The sequence below is a fragment of the Alexandromys fortis genome, unplaced genomic scaffold, assembly GCF_014885135.2.
Source record: "Alexandromys fortis isolate MF-2015 unplaced genomic scaffold, M_Fortis_MF-2015_v1.1 scaffold_196, whole genome shotgun sequence".
NCBI lineage: Eukaryota > Metazoa > Chordata > Mammalia > Rodentia > Cricetidae > Alexandromys > Alexandromys fortis.
In genome coordinates, this window is record NW_026068078.1 from 2,211,083 (window position 1) to 2,234,593 (window position 23,511).

Consider the following 23,511-nt stretch of genomic DNA (forward strand, 5'->3'; position numbering starts at 1 on the left):
GAGGGAGGGAGCCAGACATAGAGGCATATATAACATAGGAATCCATTTCTAGAAAAGGCCAACTAATCGGGCCGGACAGAGCCCAAAGGAGAGAGGGCCTGCCAACAGACATGAGCAATCTCTGTAGCTTTGGAACCTGTCCTGGAAATAACTCTTCTAGGACAGGCTGGCCTTGAACACACAGATTTACCTGCCTCTGCCTCCAGAGTGCTAGGATTAAAGGCGTGCACTACCACCTCCAGGCTTGTGATAGTTTCTTGATTATATACAAATATCAAACTTACCAGTTTAAATCCTATTGCAGCCTTTATTTTATTTACTAACTACTATCTCTACGTCAAACTGACAGCCAAGCCTTTTCGAACTTTTGTTTATGTCCAGTGTACTTGATCAGGGCTAGGCAGTGAGCGCCTGTTCTATATTTGTACACATGTCTGTTTCTCCTAAGTTCTGTCAGATTTTGCTTTGGGTTTTTTTTTTAAGTTATTAGATGCTTATCTATTTTGGATTAATCCTTATTGTATTATGTCCCTTTTTAGTTGTGATCATAATTCCTGTTTTAATATGTGCTATTTCTGACAGTATAGAGATTAAGTTTCATTTGTTTAGTGTTGGTATGGTACGTCTTTACCTGCCCTTTAAATACTGTTCAGTCTTCTGCTTCAAGTAGGTGACTGTAGAGAGCTTGCTTCTGTTTTGTGTCCAATCTGACTAGCTCTGATTCTAAGCGAAAGGCTTGGCCTTGAAACTGCCCTCTTCCCAGCTGCTTCCTGACACCTGAGCTGTTCTTTGTTCCCTTACCCTCTTACTCTTGTGGTGGATAGCATTTAGTCTCTGGAAACGAACTTACTTTCTTATATACTGGATTGTTAGTATGGAATACAGGTCGAGTCTAATATAGTCAAGAACTGAACTGGCTCTCTTCTGTTCCTTTTCATCTGAGTTTCTCAACTCCATGGGTCGTGACCCCTTTAGGGGCTGAATGACCCTTTAACGGTATGTCATATTAGATATCCTGCAGATCATATAAAATATTTACGTTGGGATTCATAATAGTGGCAAAATTACAGTTAGGAATTAGCAGTGAATTTATTTTATGGTTGGGGGGGTTCACCACACATGAGGGTCATAACATTAGGAAGGTTGAGAACCACTGCCTTCCATCAACTAAACCCCAGTTCACACCCTCCTAATGGTGTGTTGTCTCCTGGGTCTCTGAATGCCTGTGCTGGAGGACTTTCCCAAGGGTGCCTGCTTTCTCTACAGCAATTAGCAATTGGCAGCACGCTGTGTCATAGGGATTTTCTTCATGTTCTTGCTGCTTCCCTAGTAGTAGTCAGGTCAGGTTAATATGAATAACTACATAGGGCTTAGTCTGACATCAAGCATTTATTCGGTTTTCTGAGAAACAGCACACACAAAATTTATTTATAATTGGTATTTTTCCTGACTCAGCATAAAAAGTCACTCCTTGTTTTTCTTGAAAAAAGAATTTGTGACTGATTTAGGATGATTGTCTTGGAAGAATTACTTTTAAAAATTAACAGAATTTGAATTATAATCATTAGTGATAAGAAAGTAAAAGGAACAGATTTGAGGGTTGGTTTCCCTTTAGGAGACATATACAACACATGTTAGGTTCTTTCTGTACATGCACCATGGAGGTGGACACAGTAGGAGAGAAAGAAGCATTGCAACTCAATGTAACTCCCCCTGCCCCCCTCCCAGACCAGCAGATGGACAGGTGTTGAAATGCTGCTTACAGCAAGCTTATCAACATAGGGAGACTGCATTTTATTTCTTAATAAATCATTACCTTAGGGATGACAATTTCAGATGTTAAATTCTTACTGAAATTCTGAACATTTCGTATTTTAGCAAAGAAAAAGAAATGCCTTTTGACAGTGAGGAATAGACATAGGGTTTCCAGTGTTTTCTTCAGTTCTCCAGAGACCTTAGTTTATGACAGTTTCCCTTAACTGAAGTGTCTTCCTTCTGTTTAAAGGAAACCATCTCATTTTCTTCTTTTACTGTTATCTATAACTGATCTAGAAATAGTTCAAATGGTTGGAAATTGCATCCCATCCCATGTCTAGTAATAGGTGGTAAAAATGTAGCGATGATTGTTTTCTTCATGTCTTTCGTTTCTTCTGTGAAGCAGGAAGTATTTGTGGTGTGGCTTGCGTAGCCCTGCCTCTGTCTCCCATCTTCTGAATTGTGCACACCTGCTGCGCGCAGCTGAATTTTCATGTGCATCGTGTGTTATTGCGCCTTGTCACTTTACTCTCTGAGCTAATAAGATGTGAATTAATACGTTGGTAACTCTGTGCTTTGTGTGCATTTTAGACTGCTGTTGGATGACTTAATAATGGGAAGAGATAACTTACAGAAATGAATCTTTTAAACTAGAAGATTTAGCAGTTGATGCTGGGAATCAAACAGTAACACTGTTCCCACTAGGCTTGGTGGCACATGCCTGTAGTTCCAGGATCGGCTGGACCGAGACGAGAGGGTTGGGGGTATCACAGTCTGTGCTACCTCAAAATCAACAACGAATAAAGTGCTGTCATCCTTTCTAAATTAAATGGGAGAGGAAAATACCTCTCCAAAAGACACTTAATAAGAGAACATTGAATTAGCTAGCGTTCAGACTTTTCAAGTTCCATTTGGCAATATTTAATCATGATAACTTCCTTATGCCAAGAGTGAGTTAAAATAAAAGCAAAAATTATGATTTCTTAATTTGCCAATCACCATGTTCTTAGCTCGGAAACCAGGACCAGAGGTATTTGCATGCAGTTTCTCTGTGTTTAGCTTTTACTCTGGTTGTCGGTAACTTCAGAAGTCTGTACATTTGTGCTCTGTCACCTTTGGTCTGCTGTGTGCACACACAGCGGTTACAGAGTTGGTGTCCCCCTCCCTTACAGAGTGAATAAGGCAATGCTTTTATCATCAAGGGAACCGAATGTGTGAAAGAAACTCTGGAGCTAGGGAGGTAGTTGTTTCCTTTGTAAAGCGATGAGAGTGTGGTCTTGTATTCCCAACTCTGGGGAGATAGGCACAGGACATCCCTGAGGCTTGCTGGCTATCTGGCTGTGGGGGTTTGGATGAGAAGGTCCCACAGTCGTGGGCATTTGAATACTTGGTCTCAGCTGATGGAATAGTTTTGGATAGGTGTAGGAGGTTAGGAGGTGTGGCCTTGCTGGAAGTGTGCTGCTAGGGACAGGCTTTGAGGCTCCAAAAGCTGTGAACTATTCCCTGTTTCTCTGTACTCTCTGTTTCCCGCTGGAGATGTGAGCTCTCAGCAGCTCCAGTCACCAGGCCTGCCTGCTGCCAGTCACGGCAAAGGACTCTCTTCCCTCTGGAAATGGAAGCACCTATAAACCCTTCCTTCTATAAGTTCATGGTCTTTTGGTCGCAACTATGGGAAAGTGACTAATACACCAGCCTGTCTGATTGGTGAGCCCAGGTACCAGCGAGAGTTCTCAGAGAACGAGGTGCACACTCCAGTTTCTGCACTCAAGTGCATGTGATTCCACACACTAGGGCACAGATGTGAACACACTCACAGATGCATTTTATTTCATTGAAGACTAAGCAGTAGGACCAAAATATGACCTCATACACACACTTTTCTCAATCATTTTTAAGTTTTTCTGAGTAATTTAAAACAAAATTAAATGAAAGTTTTTCAGACTGAATAGATTTTACTCTTTTTATTTTGCTTATAGACCTCACATTTTCTGTTCTGCCTTATGACCATCACTGAAGTTGTGATGTTCACTCGATCATAAGCCAAGAGTTTTTTAATTTGGTGCCTCTGGTTCTCATCTGTTTAGCTAACATAGTAAAAAAAATTATACATAATTCAGATGCTTGGTTTGATAACTGGATGACCCAAATAGCATGAGGTCAAAGACTGGCTGATGCCATGAAGGCGCCAGCCGTGATCTGTAACGCAGTGTATGTCCCACAGCAGGAACAGTGTGATGTCTAGTTCTTTCTCAGGGTATTTTATCCACAACAATACTAACCAGCCATAAAGATGTATGAGGCACTGTTAATATCAGCTGCTCTGTCAGTGGACCGTGGAGAATTACACTGTGTGAAAGAAGTGGGACATGGGAAGTCGCATATAACATGGTTGTACTCAGGAGAAACATCCACACTTTATAACTGAGAGAAGAAAACATGCAAGTCTCCCCAGTCTGTTCTAGTAAGGTAAGAGAAGTGACCTGGAGAGTGGAAAACAAAGGGAACCGTTTTTTAATTAATTAATTAATTAATTAAATAGCCTGAATGTGCCTCTGTGAGCAGAAAGAAACTGGTTTGGGGAGTCCCGGGCAGCATGGGGAAAGCTACTGGGATCAGCTGGTGACTCATTAATTACATTTCTTTCTCTGTCTGTAAAATTAATATATAAGAACACAATACGTTGTAGTGAGTGCATAAAGAAAATCAGCTTCCAAAAATCTTTTTTTCCTCCTCCTCTTTATCTGTCTTCTCATCCCCTCCCACATGGCAGCCTGCTTTTGGTGGGAACCCTTTTGTTCCTACTGCATTGCCTCACCCAGTCCTAGTGTGAGGGGTTTTCCTCTGTCTTAATGTACCTTGTGCTGGGTTCACTTGATGTCTCTGGGAGATCTGCTCTTTTCTGGGGAAGGATGGGGTGGTTCATGGGGGATGGTGGGGAAAACTACGAGGAGTGGAGGGAGGGGAAGCTGTGGTTGGGATATATTGTATAAGAGAAAAATAAAAATTAAAAAAAATAATCGGCCAGGAATGAACATGAATGAGCAAGTATCTCTCAGTATTAAGACGCAGAGTGCTTTAGATTAGAAGTCCTAGAGTGGTATAGCTGGGGCTTGAGGAACCTCTGCACCAATTTCTGTATTAGCTCTAATGGCTGTAAAGTTTGCACTCCCACCACGTGAATAAGTGTTTCACTTTCCCCGCATCCTCACCAGCACGTGCTGTCATTTGTTTTAGGAATAGGATCTCAAGGCCAACGTTGGTTATAGAGTGAGCGCCCCACCAGCCTGAGCTACAGTGAGACCCTGTCTCAGAATTAATTAAATGGGCTCAACATAGCTCTGTGTACCAGGAAACTAAGTCTTATTCTAATTTTTAAAAATTTCGTGGGCGGGGCTGGAGAGATGGCTCAGTGGTTAAGAGCATTGCCTGCTCTTCCAAAGGTCCTGAGTTCAATTCCCGGCAACCACATGGTGGCTCACAACCATCTGTAATGAGGTCTGGTGCCCTCTTCTGGCCTGCAGACATACATACAGACAGAATATTGTATGCATAATAAATAAATAAAATATTAAAAAAAAAATTTCGTGGGCATTCACAATTTATATTTTGAAAGCTCACACTCAGCAACTGAAGTCAAATTCTATGAGTTTTATCAACTTTAGGTTCGGATATGCTGTATAGCCATAAAAGTGAATATTTAGATTTTCAACTGTTTTAATTTTCTAAAATACCATCACATATATATTGACTCGTTTTTGCATATTTTTTGTTACTGGAAATGACATTTGTTATTTATTTAGACAATCTTGATCTGCGCCACAGGCTAGCTAGAACTTTTAGTCCTTCTTCCTCAACCTCTCAAATGCTAGGCTACAAGTGTGCACCATACTTGGATGGAAAGTAAAGGGGTGTGTGTGTGTGTGTGTGTGTGTGTATGAGAGAGAGAGAGAGAGAGAGAGAGAGAGAGAGAGAGAGAGAGAGAGAGAGAGAGAGAGAGAGAGTGTGTGTGTGTGTGATGTGTTCAAGGGAAGGCCTGAGGTTGGTGTTGGGTGTCTTCCCCTACTTCTCTGTACCTTATTCACTGAGGCAGGGTTTCTCACTTGTACCCAAAGCTGATGTATATGGTTAGTGTAGGTAGCCAGCTTGTCCTGAAGAATCCCGTTTTCCTACCTTCTAAGTGCTGGAATTGCAGGTGGGCTGCTATGCCCATTCAACATATATGTGGGCTCTGGGAATCTAAATCCAGGCTTTAAACTGCTTACTGAACAATCTCCCCAGCCCTGGAACTTACATTTCTGAGAATACAACATTCTCAGCGAGTTTCTCTGACTAGTTCTACCCAGTAGGTATATAATTTTTTGGAGTCTTAGCTGTTTAGCATAGGGCATAGTTGTACATCTGTATAAAAGTGTAACAATTAGGGCATGGTATGAAGTTAAATGCATGAAATTATTTTTATTTTATCCTCTTTCCTTAATTTTTTAATTAGGAAGTTAGTGTGTTGAATGTGTGTATATGACTATGCTAAAAGAAATGGTGTATTAAGTGTCATATCATCAGGTGATTGAGCATCACATGTAAATAAATATTTGGCCCTAGTCCATTGCTTTTTTAGTAGAAAACTAAAAATCTTTCATTGAGGAGCTTCTTAGCAGTCGCTCCTTTGGGAGGTGTTTCCGGTGTTTACCCTTTGTTTCAAGTCACCAGTGTAGCTCCTGAACTATTGAAGTGGGGTTAGAGAGGGAGCTCTAGGGTAAAATACTCTTAGATTCAGGAAATTTATTGTAGAATATAAAACATTTCACTAATAACATCGATTGCATGTTAGAATGATAATAGTTTAGACATTTGGTTAAATAAAAGCACAATAAAACTTTGTATTTCTTGCCTTATTTTACTCTTAAGGTGGCTTCCATATGTTGCCATCATGGTTGTGTACTATGGACAGCACTGTTCTATAGTCTTTTTATAGGACGTGGTCAGGCTTTTAAAAGCCACACATCCCTTTGCATTCCCGTGTTCCAAGGTTGGGAAGTCTCCGAAAGCGGTTTGCGTGTTTCAGCAGCTGAAAGGCGTTTGTGTAAGCTCACAAGTGTGTTTCCCCAGTGCTTCAAAACTGAAATGGGATGGTGTAAGCTAGAAGAAAGAAGGTCAGGAAAAATAGAGCACAAATCAAGAGTGAAAATATGATAGAAAATGCTGCAGGACCTTAGCACTGGTATTCAGTAATTGTGTATGCTAACCTAGAATTACACTAGTGTTCTAGCCACTTTTCTTTGACAACAGACTTTGAAAAACACTCATAGGAGGATATGTGTATTGCTTTCCAAGTGTAGTAACGAACACGGTCACCAGTTACTACTACTTAGGAGGCTGTGGACATGGCTCAGTGATAGAACTCCTGTCTCCTGTGTGTAAGGCCCCGGGTTCTCTTCCTTAGAAACCCTGTCCTGTCAGAAGAAGATTATTTTATTCCTGCTTTTTAAAAAAATCTTTAACAATTTCAAAGTGAAAGAGGAGATTGAGTTTTCTCGCCATCTGCGGACACTCAGAAGTTCTTTAAGCTCCCATCTTAGCCCAGTGAGGGTACTCTTTGTTTGCCTCCTAGAAAGTGATCGTCTGTGCCCCATCCCACCCCCATGTTCATGTTTATTTGTTTTGTTTTCCTTCTGTCTGATTTTCAACAAGACATTTAATCACCCTGCTTAGGTTTATTTTCAGATTATTAAATAAGGGATAACTAACAGTATTATGTTTTGTATTTGAAATTGTAAGGTCCATTTCCTTTATTTTATTTTATTTTTAATTTAATTCTTTGTTTTACAGATGAGGGCAGAAGTGCAGTTGACCAAGCAGGTGGTGCACAGATTGTAATTGACCATTTAAGGTCCCTGTGCAGTATAACAGATCCCGCCAATGAGAAGCTCTTGACTGTCTTTTGTGGCATGCTGATGAACTATAGCAATGAGAATGGTAAACAACACTGAACACTTGCTTTATCTGTGGGGGAAGTTCAAAGATTTTTTTTCTTGACTAATATACAACAGATATTTGAAAACTGAACAGATTTCGTAAGTGATGCATAAAATTAAGAATTAACTTTACAGCGTTTGAAAATTACAAAATGACCTGAGGTACATACAGAATGGAACTTTGAAGGTTTGCTCATGTTAATACTTAAACCTAAAAATCAAATGGCCAGTATAGTTTAAAATTTCTTGCTCTGAACAGTTTAAAATGAAGTTGTGTTAAAGTAGGCTCACACTCATTACTTTAAGTACCAGGAGTAGTCTTCAACAAACATTGTTTTTAGATGGAAATCAATTCATTCTAGTTAGACCTTGGAGTACCGCTTATTGTACCCGTGGTCACATAGATGGTGAAGACAGTGGCATCACAAAAGACTCATGCTGCATCTCTCTGGCTTGGGCAAAACCACACGTCAAGTTCTGCTAGATCCTCCTAAATCCGTATCACGCCCACAGTTAAAAACCTTAAATCAACGATTTTACGTCAAAAACCACCTGTCGGATAGTGTTTGAGTCTAATATTCCTCTGGTGATGTAGTATACAAAGACTACCTGTATTATACTATTTGGGTCTATAGTTTCTTTGCTTGGATGCTTTAATGTGACCTAAAATTTTCATTAGTAAAATCAGTAGTTGGAGGTTCTGTCCAGAGGCAATCTGGTGTAAAGGGAATATAATTCCTTGGGTATATTATTGAAGGGTTAATAACTGCATTTAAGAATAAAATGTAGGAGCCGGGCGGTGGTGGCGCACGCCTTTAATCCCAGCACTGGGGAGGCAGAGGCAGGCGGATCTCTGCGAGTTTGAGGCCAGCCTGGTCTACAAAAGCTAGTTCCAGGACAGGCACCAAAAACTACAGAGAAATCCTGTCTCGAAAAAAAAAAAAAAAAAAAAAAAGTAAAATGTAGGAGGAACCTCCCCCGGAGGAGGCGTGAACCAGCACAGGTAGAGATGGAACAACCTCTAAGGGAACAGGCCTGAGCCAGTGACATATGTGGGACTGGACTCGAGCCACTAATGTCCACCAGACTAGGCCCAAGCTAGAAACCTCCATCAGAGCAGGCCTGAGCCAGCAACCTCTGCAAGAACAGACCTGAGCCAGCAACCTCTGCAAGAACAGACCTGAGCCAGCTATCTCCATGGGAGCAGGCCCAAGCAAGTGACCTCCATGGGAGCAGGCCTGACCGACCTCCAGGATTGCAGAACAATCTCCAGGACTAACGAGTGACCTCTGGCTTGACTGGAGCCATGGCCCCAACTCCATTACAAGAAACAACCATCTGAGCCTTGGATCCACCAGTTCTAAGAGTGGAAGAGTGATCACTACATCAATCAGAGGAAAAGATGAGTAAACACTGGAAGAACACACTCAACGCCACGATGAGCAACTTGACACCAACAAAAACTAGTGGCTCTAAAATAACAAGGCTTGAACACCCCAATAGAGATGAAGCAGAAGAAAATGACCTAAAATATAGCTTTAGGAGAATGTTTGAGGCCCTTAAAGAAGGGAAGAATGAAAAATTCTCTCAAAGAAACAAAAAGCTAGAAGAAATCAACAAGTCCCTTAAAAAGAAACCAAGAAAAAGCAATCAAACAGGTGAAAGAAATGATTAAAGCCTTGAAAACTGAAACAGAGCCAATAAAACAAACACAATCCAGGGACTTCCAGAAACAGAAAATATGGGAAAACAATCAGGAACCACAAGTGCAAGCATAAACAGCAGAATACAAGAGATGGAAGAGTCCCAAGGCTAAAGGTACAATAGAGGAAATAGACTCATCAGTCAAAAGAAAACATTAAATTTAACAAAAGCTTAACACAAAATATCCAGGAAATAAAGGACACCGTGAAAAAGACCAAACCTAAGAATAATAGGGATAGAATAAGGATAAGAAGTTCAACTCAAAGCACAGAAAATATATTCAACAAAGTTATAGAAGAAAACTTTCCCAACCTAAAGAAAGATATCCCTATGAAGATACAAGAAGCTTACAGAACACAAAATAGACCGGACCAAAAAAAAATCCCTCACTGCATAATAATCTAAACACTAAACATACAGAATAAAGAAAGATTATTCAGAGATTCAAAGGAAAAAGGCCAAGTAACATAGATAAAGGTACACCTATCAGAATTATACCTGACTTGACTTCTCAGTGGAAACAATGAAAGCCAGAGGGTCCTGGTCAAGCATGTGCCAGATGCCAATCTAGACTACTATACCCAGAAAAATTTCCAGTCACCATAGACAGACAAAACAAGATATTCCATGACAACCAGATTTAACCAATGCCTAGCCACAAACCCAGCCCTATAACAAAATGCTAGAAGCAAAACTCCAACCCAAGGAAGTTAGCTACATCTACAAAAACAGACAATAGATGATCTCACAACAGCAAATCACAAATAAGGGAAAGACACTGACAATAACATCACCAACAATAAAAATTACAGTAACAGGAACAAGCAATAACTGGTCATTAATATCCCTTAATATAAATAGATTCAACTCACATATAAAAAGACACAGGCTAACAGATTGGATATGAAAACAGAATCCATCCTTCTGTTGATTTCAAGAAACACACCTCAGCCTCAAAGACAGGCATCACCTCAGAGTAAAGGGTTGAGAAAAAATTTTCCAATCAAACGGACCTAGGAAACAAACTGGTGTAGCTGTTCTAATATCTAACAAAATAGACTTCAAATTAAAATCAATCAAAAGACACATCTCTGATGGAAACTGAGATAGGAACTCAAGCAGGGACCATGGAGGAATGCTGCTTAATGGCTTGCTCGGCTTACTATTTCATAAAACCCAGGCCATCTGCTTAGGGATGGCATTAACCACAGTGGACTGGGCCCTACTCCATCAAGCAATCATTAATCATAGAAATATTGCCAGCAAATCTGGTGCATTTTCTCAGTGGAGTTCCCTCTTCTAAAGACTCTACCTTCAGGCAACTTGACCAAACCTAGCAAGCACACACTAAGAGTATTGCTTAGCTCACTACTCTACACATCCCTAAGTGATGAATCTGGTCAGAGCTAACTCTCTACACCCCTTCCAAACCCACAGTTTCTTTTTATCATGAAGTTCATTTCCGTAGTGAGTCTAATCAGTAGCTTAGATTAGCTTTTCAATAAGTTGGATTAGCTTCTCTTTCTTCACCATTAAAATAGAGATAAAAATAAATAAGGAATAGTACTGACTAAAACACATTCTGTCCCATGCTGTGTTTATCCCTGTATTTTGGTGCTCTTTGAAAACCCAGGAATCGTTTCTAAATGCTAGATATTTAGAAAAGTTCTTCCATGTGAGGCATTACTTCCAAAGTTGAATTAACTGGCATTTCTATATATTTTCTACACACTAGATTATATATACATCATATATATATACATATATATACACACATACACACGTAGGACAAAAAAAACTCAATGTAAGATTGGATCTTCCCGTGTACCACATTAAGTGTAGTCTCTAAATTTTCCCTATGTTAATAAAGAAACGGATCATATACTTTTAAGTTTATGTCTTTTAAATCTCAAATTGTCAAGTTGAAATGTTCTAGTGTGTTAGGGAATGTTCTAGTGTGTGAAGGTGCCTTAGGGATCTCTATTCTCTTTGCTTTGCTGACTGTTTTTCTTTATTACCTACTTTCTGTTTGTGTCATTAAAAAAAAATTGTTTCCTTACTGTGCAACAGAGCTTTTGAATCCCTATTCTGGATCAGGTGGAATTGATGAGGTTCTATCTACTACCTATTAAAAACAAGTGTTGTGTTCTTAATCCCATGTGGCCAAGCTTTGGCATAAATACTCAACTTTATCCACATGTAAAAGTTTTAAAATTTATCATAGTAAAACAAAATGATTGGGTGCTTTTACTTTGTGTTTTTAATTCATATTTAAAGTTTGCATTTTATTACAGGACTAATACTTTGTTGGCCTTGTTGGAGTCTAGGCTGCTCTTGTAGTTATGACTGGACATTTAGCATTGTAATGCTACGCACACACACACATACTGTTAGCTGAGGTCAGTGAAGCAGCAAAGGCTGTGTGGATTTGTATTCTCTAGTCTGGGTTTGTTTTTTTTTTTCCCCTGTATTTGCCTAAAGTTTGAATTTAAGACAGTCAAGGCCATTGGATGTTATTTTTAAGATTTTCATCATTATGAAACTTTTAAGTGGCGTGGTTGGTTTTCTGATTTTTTTTCCCCCTCATCTTCACAAAACCTAAGAATTCCAAAGTTAGACTTTTAATTAGAAGACTGGTTGCATGAATGTGATTATGTAACTAAAAATGGAAACACAAACAAAAATAGCAGACCACCTACACGACTTCCCCTTTCTCTGCCCCGCCATCTCCAGTGGGCCACCCAGATCTTCCTCTCTAAGCTCCCTTTACCCCACTCATTGCTTTGTCTTGGTCCCCAACTCCCTACAGGCCAATCTGGTCACAAAAGCACAAGGCTAACTGCAGGTCTTCACCTCTCCTTCCATTTCTCCAAGTCCAGTCACCCATTCTCATCTCTAGTTCTGTAGCAGATGTTATGGCCTGACCTCCCTTTACTCTTTGCCTCATTCCTAGGGAACTAAGCAGATTCTGGTGGTATATCTGCTTTCTTCTTCCTCTGGACCGCTGGAGCCCGATCCTCTAGCCCATCCCCATTCCTAAGTGTCACCACCCAATAGCTAGAAACACATTTTACCAGGAGTCCAAAAGAATTCTCTGCCAAGCACCTAGGCGGCACCAGAAAGCAAGGAACAAAGCACATCCCCAACAAAGAGAAGACCAGAAGTCAGCACCTAGAATCACAGTGTTCCCAAACGCACATGCTTAGATGCCAGCGTAAAACATGATCAGCCAGTTACAGCCAGGACAATCCCAGCAACCCTACCACAGCAGGCCCTGAGTATTACAATGTAGTTGAAGCAGAAGGTGATCTTAAAATAGCCTTTATTAATATGATAAAGGTCCTTAAAGAGGAAATGAAAAAATTCTATGTAAACACAAACAATAAAAGTAAATGAATAAAGCCATTTAAGACCTTAAAGTGGAAATAGACTCAATAAGGAAAACCCAAACTAAAGGAAATCTGGAAATGAAAGTTTGAGTATCTCAAACAGAAACCTCAGAATTAAGCCCCAGCAACCGAATACAGGGGGTGGAAGACTTGACTCTCAGGCCTTGAAGATACTATTGAAGAAATAGATAACCTTCGTCAAAGAAAATGTTAAATCTAAAAACCACCTGGTACAAAATATCCAGGAAATCTGGGACACTATGAAAAGCCCAAATCTAAAAATAATAGGAATGGAGGAAGGAAAAGAAACCCAGGTCAGAGGCACAGAAAATATTTTTAACAAAATCGTAAAAGAAAATTTCCCTAACCTATAGAAGGAGATGTCTATCAAGGTACAAGAAGCATAGAGAAAAACAAAAATAGAGTGGACCAGAAAAGAATGTCCCCTTACTGCATAATAGTCAAAACAGTAAATGTACAGAAGTATGATCTTGTAGAGAACCCAGTATGCAAAGCTTCCGGAACACTTGTTGGTGTGGGAGGTCCTTCTGTATATGTGTTGCTTTTATCGGTTAGTGAATAAAGAACCTGTTTGGGGAAAGAAGAAAAGAAAAGAAAAGAAAAGAAAAGAAAAGAAAAGAAAAGAAAAGAAAAGAAAAGAAAAGAAAAGAAAAGAAAAGAAAAACCCTGGTATAGCTGTCTTTTTCAGTGTGCATTTCTGGCTTTAACAAAAATCAGGTGTCCACATGCATGTGCATTTATATCTGGGTCTTCAATTTGATTCCACTGATCAACAAGTCTGTTTACATGCCAGTATGGCAGTTTTTTTATTACTATAGTCCTGTAGCACAACTTGAAATCAGAGTGATAATGCCAACATTTCTTATTCAGAATTGTTTTAGCTAACCTAGGTTTTTTTGTGTGTTTCCATATGAAGCTGAAACTGTCCTTTCAAGATCTGTGAAGAGTTGCGTTGGAATTTTGATGGGGATTGCATTAAATCTATAGTTTAATTTTGGTTAAAAAAAAATAGTTAAAATAATACTATATTACTCCTACTAATCCTGAGATCCATAAGCATGAGAGATAGTTTCAATCTCAATGTGGTAGAGTTTTTAATCATACAAATCTTTCACTTGCGTAGTTAGGGTTGCCCCAAGATATTTTATGTCAATCCACTGGGAAAGGTATTGTTTTTATCATTTCTTTCTCAGTATTTTTGAATTTGTCTACAGAAATGCTGATATTTTTGTGTGTGAGTTGATTTTGTATCCAGATACTTTGCTGAATGTGTTTTACTGTATAATCCTTGTGGCTCACATCAACTATTCCTTGTATCTTGCTTGTCCAGATCAGACAGCATACTTACTCTCAGCAGACTATACATTTGGGGATCATTTCTATAGTTTGTTACCAGGCTTTTTCTTTTTGGGACACCAACCAGCTCCCCTATCATTACATGGAGTCTTCTTATTAGTTTTGAATGCTCAACCTAGCTTGGGCTCATTTAACTTAAATTGGCTAGCTCTTTTAACTTAAATTAACCGGTTCCTATCTTCTGCCTTGGGGCTTATCCCCTTTCTTCCTTCTTTATCTCTTACTTTCACTGCTTCATGGGGCTGGCTAACAGGTACCTGGCTAGACCTCGGCATGCCCCCTCTCTTTCTTCTCATTCTCTCCTTCCTTCTTTTGTTCTCTCTGCCTGCAAACCCCATCTATCCTTTCTCTTCCTAGCTATTGGCCATCTTGCTCTTTATTAGACCAATCAGATGCCTTAGGCAGGCAATGTGAAACAAATGAAGTACATCTTTACCTAATTAAACACACATCCTTCCATCAGTACACAAATGCAGCATGAACAAATGTAGCACACCTTTACATAGCAACAGACAGCATCTTCAACAAATGGTGCTGGTCAAACTGAATGTCTGCAGGAAGAATCCAAATAGATCCCTATCTATTACCTTACAAACTCCTTGAAGGCCTTAACATAAAAGCAGATACACTGAACCTGATAAAGAGAAAATGGGGAATAGCCTTGAACTCATTGGCAGAGAGAAACTAAGGTTCACAATTAATAAATGGGACCACGTGAAACTGAGAAGCTTCTGCACAGCAAAGGACACTATCATACAGACAAAGTGGTAGCCTGTGGAATGGGAAAAACTGGGCTAATAATCCAAAATATATAAAGAACTAAAAGGACTAGAATATCAAGATATCAAATAACCCAATTAAAAAGTGGAGTACATATCTAAACAGAATTTTCAAAAGAAGAACCTCAAGTGGCTGAGAAACAAATGTTCAGCATCCTTAACCGTACAAATCAGTACTACTTCGAGTCCAACTGTACCACTCCTGGACATACAGCGTAAGCAGTGTCAGAGATACTTTCTTGACCATGTTCATTGCTGTTCTATTTAAAATAGCCAGAAATTGGGTGTTAGATAGTGACAAATGACTCAAAGGGCAAGTCACACTAGCTGACATATGTTTGAATCAAGCGTGTGATCGCTGAGCCTGTGTGTGATTTCACAGGAGATGCCTCTGCAGCAAGCATTCGTCTGCTCAGCCTTCCAGGCGCTGAGACTGAAGCTAGGGGGAAAAATTTAAGCGAAGTACTCCTTGTCTCTAATTTAGGCTGCTTCGAAAGTCCTTTCTAAAATAGAAAAGGTGGCTTAAAATTACAATGTCGATTAAATTTTGTAAAAGTTGCAGTGAGTAAAATCTAATCAGTACCAAGCTGACTATGTCATTTAATCTGTAGCTAGGTGTGGTGACAGACACTTTTAATCCCATGCACGTGGGAGGCACTGCAAGCGCCTGCGAGTTTACAGACTGTTGATCAACAGTTTCAGGCCAGCCAGGGCTACATAGACCTTGTTTCAAAAGGGCATTTGAAAGTGAGGGTTACTGGCTAGAAATTCAAAGGGCAGGTGTCTTGTTAACGTAATTTATACGTTATAAATAATTCCTCTGTGATTTTGAAGTGTAAAAACTACTCTGTTCTAGGATGCTTTACCCATTTGTAAAGCATTCGTGCTAAGGTGTGAGGTACCTAGGCATTGAGCTTAGTTTGCTGAACAAAACCCGAGCGTGTTTCAGCAGTGCCCTGTGAGGGTGGAACTGGTGACTGGTTTTTCCTAATAAGAGGCTTTAAAAGTCACACCTGCTAACTAACAAGGCTCTGAAGAGCTTTAAAGAGAAGGAAAATGTCATCGTGGAAGCTGTGGTGTGGCACGCCTGCTCTTTAGTCCATGTGGGATTACTTGCAAATGGTCACTGCAGTGAGTCATTGGTCTGGTTCAAGGCCTCTGGTTTTTTGCTACATCATCAATACTGGGTCCTCACCGGTGCTCCTCTTGGATATCCGGTGTTAGGCAGATCCTGCAACTTTGGGTCTTCAGAACTGGTCCTTTCTCATGCTTCAGTAGATCATAGATGGGGTGGATGTTGGGACTGGTCAGTCAGTTGCTGGACTGGTCAGTCTAGCTGCTCTCCTTCACCCTCAACACCAGGGTGAGCTCTCCAGCACTGCCCTGGCTACTTCACACTATGTCTTAAACAGCAAGGGGAGGTGCTGATTCTCCTGTTAACGTCCTCTGGCTGGCCCGCCCACACTAAACCACCAGGGTATTTATTTTGTGAAATCCTCAAAGATTCAGTAAAAATTAAATTGTGTGTGAGTGTTCTAATCTTAATTTTTGAGATGAGAACATACTTTTAAAAATCAAAGTAGGGGGCTGGAGAGATGGCTCGGAGATTAAGAGCACTGCCTGCTCTTCCAAAGGTCCTGAGTTCAATTCCCAGCAACCACATGGTGGCTCACAACCATCTGTAATGAGGTCTGGTGCCCTCTTCTGGCCTGCAGGCATACACACAGACAGAACACTGTATACATAACAAATTAATAAATAAATATTTTTTTAAAAAATCAAAGTAGGCACACCTGTAGAAATATCGCTGTCTGGGGCATTCGTTTAAACTGGAGTTCATCTGCACTAAATAATTTAACCTAAAGATATTGAGTAAAGATGTCTCCTTGATAAAGATGTAATCACCGCATATTATTGGTTTGGGAACACGTGTTGGGTTTGGGAATAATGGGATGCTGTCCAGATCCTCTTGGAAGTCTCTCTTGGGGTCTGTGACCACAGTTTCCTATCCTGCCTGGGGTACTGTTTTTAACCTGCAGAGGCAAGGCGTGCTGGGTTGAGACTGCTTTATTTTCAAAACCCCGAAAGAACATGCTTGAATTCTCTTACTAACTTGGGGTATGAGTGTATTGGTCAAGCTTCCAATATTCTCAAGACTTAACACATCTTGATTTGCTTTTTATTTTCTTTTTGAAATGACTGTGTCATTGAAAGATATAACCTGGGAACTAATGAGACACTCTGGATATGAAACACATGTGCATGTTTTGATTTTTAAACCTCTTAAAGTACTGGATTTGGGGTTTATTTTAGAATATTTAGTTGTGGCTTTATCCCCTCAGCACTGGGTTTAGGATAAACTGGTGTGTGCTGCCGGGAATCAGCAGCAGGGCACTGTTCTTAGAGTGGAGGGAAGTCTTTACTTGCACAGGTATTTGTGCAGCCAGTTAACACTGCCCGCCTCTTTGTAACTGTGTTTACATCAGCTTTCATCTCAGCAGTAATGCGCTAAAACCCGCCTCGAGTCTTAGAATGCTACCTTACCAAAATCATTTCTAATTTTTAATATTCATATCCTGGTTTGGGGAATGCAGGTGTTTCATTAAGTCACAGGTGGGTTTTGTCAGGCTATTAGGTTCCGATGGTTTTTTTAACCAGTTTGTAATAGAGCAGTTCAGCAAGACCTCTGCCTTCTGGTTTCCCCTGTACCAGCTGTGCAGTGCTCCCCTGTAACCAGCTGTGCAGTGCTCCCCTGTAACCAGCTGTGCAGTGCTCCCTGTACCAGCTGTGCAGTACTCATTTGCTTTAGCTTGGGGTTTTAATGCAAGCCTCTGTGTAGCAATATCCTGCCTTTGTTCTGTGACTAATAGAAACACCATGTATCCATATTGATGTATAGGCTGTATTTTTAGAAGGACCTTTCCTTTAAAGTTTCATCTTTAAGTCTTACCAATAGGGCTAATAATCTTTTAGCATTGCTATAGAAACCTTAGGAATAAGCTAAACATGTTAAAAAAAAAACTTAAAGAACTTATTTTTAGTAATTGATTATTATAACTGAGTTATTGGCATTTCCACATACTTTTGTGCACCTATAGTCTATACCAATGTTTTAAACATTAAACTTAAAACTCAGGGGGAAAAAGGTTCCTCAACTTGAGATCTTCTCTCCAGATCTCCATTCTTTGGAGTTTCCATGAATGTGACCTGAAGAACTTGGAACCATTGAGATTCAAATGTAGGTAGGTAAGTGTTCACACCAGCGCATGCGTTGATTGCCTTCTATCTCTTTGTATATGCATCTGTATTGCACCCCCTCAGTGCCTCTCTCTCTCTTCCTCCCCATAGGTCATGTAGGGCCTGTGTCATCTTGATACGATGTAGACTTGTAAATCTGTACTTTGGTCAGCACTTGTCTGTGACGTGTGTCAAGACATGTTGTCTAACGACTGTCTCACACGTGTGTGTTTGCTGTGTCTGGGCCTGGACTGCATTGCGTGAGTTTCCGTGTTTGTAGAGGCTCTGATACAGATTCACTTAGAGTTGCTGGTGTTTGTTTAGGCATACAAATGTCAGTCTTGCTCTCGTCCATGTGCTCTTTGGTGTATCCAGAAAACATGAATTCTTTGTGGTTCTGTGAGTTCCTTCCTGCTGGTCTTTAGTTGTAAAAGTTTCACTTCTGGTCAGATTCACAATAGCATGAATGTCAGCTGTTGTCTGTTGGAGAACATTCAACATAAGCTTTCTTTGGACAATTAAAAAATTTCAGTTATGTACTAATTTGCTTCCATGACTAAGAATACCCCCTTCACAAATAAGAACCCCACCTCACTGAAGGCTTCCCAAGTGTTAGACACATAGTTACAGCTGAAATAAACTAGATCTGGAATAGTCTACTCTAGGCCCAAGTAGAGCCTGTTGAGATAAAAAAAGATGAGACATTAAGGTGCCTTATTAAAGTAATTTCTTTCAAAAATATCTGAAACCAAAGCCTAAGTTACAGCATGCTTTCTGTTGTTGCTGCCCCCCCCGCCATACTTATTACATCTGCCAAGTACTCCATTAAAATTCAGAATATTTTTCCATGATATTTTCCCCCACACTCCCAACTTTTATAAAAATTGGGTAGCTAGTGACTCAAACATTTGACCTCTGAGCCCTTTCAGACACGTAAAAAGATAAAAGATATTACTCGCAATGCTTATAGAGATAGAAATTAAAATTTTAAGTGTTTCCTATAATATTTTAAGGTGATAGCTCATTATATGTTAACATGAGCAATCTGTGCAAAGTGTTTTCAAAAGTAAAGTTGCTGAGAAAAATGGCATTTTTTTTACTGTGACTATTGTTACCATAAGGAATACAGTAGTTACCTCTTGATGTCACTGCCTGGGTACAGCCAGAGCACCCGTGTTTAAACTAACCATTCTTCATACATGATCGCCACACATGTCAACATATTGAAAACAAGGAAAATCCTAGTATTTTATAAAACAGGTTTTCCTCTGGTAGTTTTTCTGGAAGGGTTTCAACAGTTAGAGAACACTATTCTAGAATGCCTCTCTCCATAAAGTGAAAGTTTGTGCCTGCTTATCTAAGTTCATTTTTTTTTTCTCTCCTCTGGGTCTTCAATATCCAAGGAAATTTTACATGCATCGTGAACAAAGTTTAGAGTTCAGTATGATGATTACTTTCAGTTAGCATCAGAAAAATAAATATAAAAGAACGCACCCATTTGGTCCAAAATGAGTCTGTCCAATTGGATGACTGTACATTTTCTCTTGTGTGGTGTGTGTGTGTGTTATATGTGAGTGTATAATTAATTTGGCTCCTGAGTAGTTTTTAAACATGCTTTCAGAAAGAAGCTGTTCTCACAAATCGAGGTGATTGACACAATTGGCTATTTGGCTCTGCTACTCTTCCTGATGATCCGCTATAATTCCCATGTTACTAGTGCATTTGCATCTCAGAGACTTCGCTAAGCTCTACTGCATTTCTTGTACCCTGAAACCTAAATTTATGACATGTTTTAAGTAGTCCAAGGACATGATAGTGGTGCCACGCTAGAATGTGAAGAGCCTCATCTTATTAGCAGCATCACCCTGTTCAGTCGCCTTCCTCGTAGAATGTTCCTCCGATGTCCCTGCACTGTTGGGTATTTGTAGAGCTCTTACAGACAGTACTGAGGGGGTGTGTGATGCTCCTTAAGCACACACACACAGCAGAGTTTGACTCACTCAATGCATGCGCTAGTGCTCACGCTTACGTACCTGAGATTTAGAACTCAGCAGTTCGGCAGTATGTGACGAGATAGTCAAAATGAGTAGCTCTTACTGCTAAAGAGCAGAGATATGCTGGCTCCATCTACCGTGCAGAACGCTCCTGGTAAGTAACCAGAGTCATGTCTAGCTCGGAGAGGTTTGGGGTGCATGATCATCGTACATAGTACACTTACAGTGGAAGAATTCAGCCCATAGACCATAGTGCACTGCATTGTATAACCTAAGTGTTTTGCCTGTAAAACCTTGAGAATCATTCCTTTAAATGCTTCATTGTATATTCAGGAAAGTTTTTGCATTAAAAGTACAAAAGCAAATTATTTCATTGAATAGACTTTTCCTTCATTTAGAATAAGCTTCATAATTCCACTGCTAATTTTGAAATGTATTATTGAGTTGTTTGAACTGTAAATGTAGCCCTGCCTTTTTCTCAAGTTTATCTTCTAGTCTCGTTTTGATAATAGGCCCCTTTCTAGTACAGACAGGCCCCAATAATCAAACTAGATAATTAGCCATAATTACATATTTAGTTTTCAGGGGAAACTATTAGTCTTTGACCATCTCTTCATAATTTATTCTAAAAGCCACGAGGAAGTAGCAACGAAGACCACCAGGCAAGTAATGACCTGACCTTTGCGGCAGCTCAGCCCTTCATTTGTGTACTCTCCCCTAGCCACCCGCTCACATCCTTATCTACAGGTTAAAAATGGTGAAGAGCAATAAAGAAGGGATTGGTGCTGTGAAGAAAATGTATTTTGTAGGAAACAACTTTACCTTTACATCCCAGATAGATGACTTTAAAGAATTTGGAGAGAATAATTAGCTTTTAAATAGTATATCATTTTAAAGTAGAAAAGCAAACCAAAAAAATAAAAATAAAACCCATCTTGGAAAGAGCATTCCTGTCTTCAGATGAACCCATTATTGGTAGCAGTGTTTTGTGTAAATGCCTGAATGTTTGTCATTCTTCTTAGCTTATTCTAAGAGATACTACTTCTGGTTTTCATTTGGGTTAGTTTACCTTCACCTTGATACAGGACTTATTAGCGCTATCTGTGAAGAAACATTGGGGGGACACAAGGCATGTTTAGCACCTTAAAGCTATTTAGTTACTTAGAAAATGGAAGTAAACATGACACTGTTGATGTCATGAAGTCATCTGTCCTACTGAGATAACCTTAGTTAAGTAGAACTGATAAAAAGCTACTTTAGGGAACTCTTCCTCTCTTGTTAAAACCACAATGCTTCCTAGCAATCATCACAGAACACTCTGCTTGCAAATGCTCAGAACCAGTTGCTTTTCTGTGACATACTTTTGATGTTTTTTTTCCTGATTATGAAGCAACTGCATTTTTAAAATTCTAAGATTTTTCTCTTCTTTCTTGGTCTCTAAGCTTCCTGTTTCTCTTAGCCTTTCCATATATCCTATGAGTTGCTGATACTCAACTGATGTTTCTAACATTGAAAACCAATGGTGTGTTTAATTGTTTATATATCTTAAAAGGTTCATCATTAAACATATTAAAGGTATATGAAGCCCCCATTTAGAAGAAAAAGAATAATGGTTTGATACATTTTTTTAAATTATCTTTAAATTTCTGATAATTATTGAAAAGATTAAAAGATCTCAGCTCTTCTGAACTAATGTGATTAAAATATTCAAGCCAGTCAAATGAGTGTACTTGTGCTGGAGAGATGGTTCAGCCAATAAAGTCTAGGCTCACAACCAAAACGAAGCAATTGGACTTCATTTGCCTTTGCTATAATTCAAAGAGAACCGAGTTACAGAAAGTAACAGATGTTTTCTGTTTGATTATATCTGATACTATAAACACTTCTTCCGTTTTTTTCTCTTTCTGTTTTAACAGATTCCCTTCAAGCTCAGCTAATCAATATGGGTGTTATCCCAACCTTAGTGAAATTACTGGGCATCCACTGCCACAATGCTGCTCTTACAGAAATGTGTCTTGTTGCATTCGGGAATTTAGCAGAACTTGGTAAGTCTACATCACAAGCCACAAGTGTCATTAACTCATTAATGCTCTTACAGTGACTACTTCTTTATGAACATGTAAATGATTTCAGTTTTTCTTTTAAGTATTAAAGGTATTTTCCTCAGTTAAAAAAAATGTATCAAATTCTATTTTTTATTAATTTGTTTACAGTTGCTACTATTTTGCTTCTCTGATTATTTTATATATTAGGATTTAAATTTTAGGCGCCTTGAGTATATAGCCCAAAAGTAGTGTGCTTGTAAAACCTAGAAGAGGCCTATGGTTTTACTCACACCAGCACATACACAATAATTCCTTTTTTAATATAAACTTATTTGATTATATAACCTTAAAAGCATTAGCAAACTAAAGTGATTATCTTCTTACAGAATCCCTAAAAGTGATGGGTTTTTCATATAAATATACTTATATATTTATATTACATTTAGAGAGTATGTAAGTGCATGTACACGCACCACAGTGTGAGTGTAGAGGTCAGAGGGTCACTTGCAAGAGCTGCTTTGGTCTTTGTATCATGTGGATCCCTGGGATTGAACTCAGGTTGCCAGGATTGGCCTCATGCCTTTACCTGCTGAGCCATCTGTGTGTTCTATGTGTTTGTAAGAGTGTTCTAGGGCAAAATTCGAGAAACCTTTGAAAATATGAAAACAGGCAGAACAAAGCCAATGCTGTAGACACTTCTTTGTCATAACAAAAAGACCAATGGCCTCACCCCTTCATCTCCTTCTGTTTTTGTTTTTTCTCTACTTCCTGTATTATTTCCTTCTCTATCCCTTGCTTCCCCTTTCATCCCCAAACATCCCCACAGCAATGTTTATAATCATTTATTATATTCATAGGACAACCACTGGCATTTTGTCCTAGGTAATATAATAGTTAAAGCATAAATATATTTATTAATCTTCCATTTTATAATGAAATATAAGGCACCAGTACTTTATTATTGATCTTTCTAAAAGTTTGTACCCTTTGCACACTATAATTTTTAGTACTTCAGTTGACTCAAAGCTTAAAGTAATAGTGGGGTGTATGTGTCTGTCTGACTGGAGAGCTGATGGCAACTTCGGCAAGTCTTTCTTCTCCACTGTGGGTTTTAGGTTTCAAACACAGCTCATCAGGTTTATGTGGCGAATGTTTTTACCTACTGGGCTATCTTACCTGCCCTGGAAATACTTTTTAAAGTCTTTTTCTTTTCTCAGACTGGGTCTAACGTTGTAGCTTGGCTGACCTAGAACTCACTA

General features: G+C 39.3%; 1 protein-coding gene and 1 long non-coding RNA gene across 6 annotated transcripts in view; one reads left to right on the top strand and one right to left on the bottom strand.

The window, feature by feature from the left end:
- The window catches only part of Rap1gds1 (Rap1 GTPase-GDP dissociation stimulator 1), a 575,856-nt gene that overhangs the window by 65,333 nt on the left and 487,012 nt on the right, over positions 1 to 23,511 (top strand). For 3 of the 5 annotated variants that reach the window (XM_050121753.1, XM_050121752.1, XM_050121756.1), the window contains 2 exons: positions 7,582 to 7,728; positions 22,124 to 22,252. In XM_050121753.1, coding sequence (XP_049977710.1) covers positions 7,582 to 7,728; positions 22,124 to 22,252 — 276 coding nt within the window. The remainder of the gene's footprint in view (positions 1 to 7,581; positions 7,729 to 22,123; positions 22,253 to 23,511) is intronic. The other 2 variants (XM_050121755.1, XM_050121754.1) reach the window with 1 other exon arrangement.
- LOC126488352 (uncharacterized) overlaps positions 1 to 23,511 on the bottom strand; it is a 124,491-nt gene that overhangs the window by 50,918 nt on the left and 50,062 nt on the right. The gene's annotated exons all lie outside the window — the stretch shown is intronic.